Raw genomic sequence first — 3,330 nt, forward strand, 5'->3', positions numbered from 1 at the left:
CTTGCCATTTGTCTCAAGTAGTTCAGTGAATAAAGCTCATAACTTGGTTTGTTTAATGTGGCATCTTGCTAAGATCTTGAAAACTGGAAGAAATGGCTTATTACTATTTTTCTTTTCTGCAATAAACATTCATTGACTTAACTGAGGTTAAGGATAAGACTAAGGATAGGTGTATATCTCAAATAATGTGTTATGCTGCCTAGGCATATGAAAAAGCTGTATGCTAATATTATCATGACTTTCAGTAGTATAAAATTAATTGAGCCTGTGAGGTTCTCCGCTTACCGAGATTTTTAAAAGGATGCTCCTCCCTTTTTTCCCCTCCTTCAGGTTTACACTTCACTGTTTAACTTGGGCCAGCTCTGGTACTCAAACTTACTGTTGAGCCGTTCTAGGTAAATAAACTGGCAGGAAAGAAACAGGAAAAAAAGTGTTCATGAGATGTTTGAAGGAGTGCCAGAGTTGTAAGGGAAGGAGAAAGTATGATTGGGAACAAATCAGACAAGAGGGAAGGTGACTGTTTATTGGAAGCAACCTTTAAAGATTGGCTCTTTATCTCTGGAACCACAGCTTCAGTCTTGGCACAGCTAAGTAATCCCGTATCTGTGTCACACCTAAGCCCTGCTGGAATTCCCAGGCACGACCTTGTCTGCCTGATGCCACAGCATGTTTGTTACCTATGTTCAGAGTAAATCTATTAAACTGAGTTTGACACATGCTGGTTTGTTTTTTGGGTTTTTTTAACCTGTCTACCAGAGTTTTATTTCTGTATATCTGTATAACATAATTCTGGGTATGTCCACTACATCAGATCAACTCAACAGGACATTCACAGTGAGTCTGTGTCTGGAAAGCATCAGAATTACCATTGCTTGCACTATAAGTGTGTTTGGCAGGTGAGCATTGCATCTGATGCTCTTTGGAAGTGCTAGACTTACTGTATTTTTGCATGTATTTCTCTCTGGCTATAGACCTGGATTTAAAATTTTACTCCCAGACTGTTAGAGAATGCTACTGGTAGAGGTCAAATTTGCCTTTATTGTTGATCTTTGAACAAGCCACTTGTGTTTGAAGGTTTTAAGCCTGATCAGTTTGAAGAGAGGTCATTTACTGCAATTTACAGTGTCATTGCTTTCCTGTTTTAAGCCTGATTAGTTTAAAGAGGGGGCTTTTACTGCAATTTATGTCACTGTTTTCCTGCATTTATAGGAAAATCCAAGTGAAGAAGATGCGGCAATTGTAGACAAAATCTTATCCTCCAGGGTAATAAAGAAAGAAGTAAGTGATTGTCATGGCATAAAGTTGCTTATTTGAAAAAGGGGGTTGTATCTGTCATTTTACATTTCTGCTGAATTTCCTTTCCTAGATGTCTGCTGGGATGACAGTAGAAACAGAAGAATTTTTTGTAAAATACAAGAACTAGTAAGTATTAAAAAGTTGTTTCATTGGAGGTGTTGATTGAAATAGTAAGTGTCATATTAATGTACTGAAGTTTTGCATTGTTTGAAGATTACTTCTAACCAGATGATGTCATCTTTTGAGATTTTTCTTTATAAATTTGATCTTAAAATTGGTAAGAATCTGCACTATATTGTTAGTAAAGATTCTTGAATTATCAGTATTGTGAAACCAGCACTGACCAGTAAGCTAACAGGTATTATTGCCAAAGAACAGAATTTTTAGAGAAGATGTATTTATTCAGTTCAACAGGGGCTACGTGCCTGAGGCTAATTTTAATTTCCTGAATTTAAATCAGAGCTATTTTGTGAACCTAGATTAGATTTGATTTACAATGTCATACATTTAAGAGAGGTTGATGTAGGAGTCAGTCTTACTGTTTTGAAAAGAAAAAAACTTACAGCAATAGAAATTATTTTACATCAGAAGCAGGAAATAAAAAAAAATTAAGAAGAAAAAGAACTTTGTCCATGTTTTCCTATTTTAAATTTCATACCTATCTTCTGTCACTACTTAGTTCTTGATATTGAAAGTGCAAGTGCATTTTTAATTTTACATATTTGAATAATTTAATTAGGTTCTTGCTAATAAGTAGTAATTTTTTTGATTCTGGATTAGAGTTTTTTTGGAGACCATTTAGCTCTTGTTTTCTGAAGGGATAAAGTCTGCCTTTTCATCTGAGAATGAGTAATACCCAGCAATAGCTCTTCGTTATTTCTAGCATAGCTTTAGAAAGCTTAAGAAGTGATGAAAATATATTTTAAAAGGTGTGTGAGGAAGAAATAAATGTACTTCTGTCAGACCAACCTAACTTCAGAAAGGCTCGCTTGGGGTGAGGTTAGGTGGTGTAGGTACTGGTGCTCATGCTTACTCCTTCCTTTGACTCTCACTTCATGCTTCTCTCCCAACCCAATCTGATGGCATGTTCCTTTTCACGATGGGCTCTGATGCTCCTCACTGATCTTTTGATGGGCTCAGCTATATAGTTCAGCAGTAACCTGTGAAGAGATGTTCACGTTAAGCACATGAAAGAAATTAGATTAGTATATTAAGTACTTTATATCTCAGGGTTCTTTTTGATGGAGGTGTCAGATTTTAAACTTTATTTAAGCTTGCTTTAAATATGCTTGTTTCTCTTCTTTAGGACATGTGAAAGAAATTTGTGAATATAGAGTTCTATGGATCCTAGCCCAAAACCACTGCCTTAAGTAGTTCTCCAAGGTGGTTATTTGGAGGAATAAATCGTTGATCTTTACAGTGAATTCTGTCTTAAATGATAAAAATTTTCTTTTTGGAGTGAAATTCTGCTTTATAAAGTACACTATTTTAACTGTAGATTAAAAATAGTAAGTTTTTGCTTTCACTAATGTGCTGATCTCTGTAATTTTAGCTCCTATCTCCACTGTGAGTGGGCCACAGAACAACAGCTTTTAAAAGATAAAAGAATCCAGCAGAAAATAAAACGATTCAAACTAAGGCAAGCTCAAAGAGCTCACTTTTTTGCAGATGTGAGTATGAAATAACAAAATTAAATACACTTTTCCCATGTAAAATCATGATTGTTTACTTTTAAAATAGAACAGCTGAATGATGAGAAGTAAAAATTAGCCATCGGGGTTGGGTTTTTGGTTGCAGCAGGGGGTTGTTTGGTTAAAATAACTTTAAGAGCAAATCTTCTGGAATCACTGAACTAACCTAACTTGCGTGGTTTGAAATTGGGATTGTTTGGATAACCACGTAGAAGTGGTAAGGAGGAAAAGATTATGTTAGTATGGCTAGTTTTATTATATGACTTCCCAAGACAGCACTTCATCCCTACATGACTGCTTTTTTCTATTCTAATGTCAGATTCCCTCTTCAGCAGCAGCTGCT

At 35.5% G+C, this 3,330-nt stretch overlaps 1 protein-coding gene across 1 annotated transcript in view; it reads left to right on the forward strand.

The window, feature by feature from the left end:
- Positions 1-3,330, forward strand: part of CHD9 (chromodomain helicase DNA binding protein 9) — a 98,503-nt gene that overhangs the window by 54,540 nt on the left and 40,633 nt on the right. The window contains exons 8-10 of the mRNA XM_035893125.1: positions 1,210-1,278; positions 1,367-1,422; positions 2,849-2,966. Coding sequence (XP_035749018.1) covers positions 1,210-1,278; positions 1,367-1,422; positions 2,849-2,966 — 243 coding nt within the window. The remainder of the gene's footprint in view (positions 1-1,209; positions 1,279-1,366; positions 1,423-2,848; positions 2,967-3,330) is intronic.

This window comes from Egretta garzetta, unplaced genomic scaffold (assembly GCF_000687185.1).
Source record: "Egretta garzetta isolate BGI_Z169 unplaced genomic scaffold, ASM68718v1 scaffold314, whole genome shotgun sequence".
Taxonomy (NCBI): Eukaryota; Metazoa; Chordata; class Aves; order Pelecaniformes; family Ardeidae; genus Egretta; species Egretta garzetta.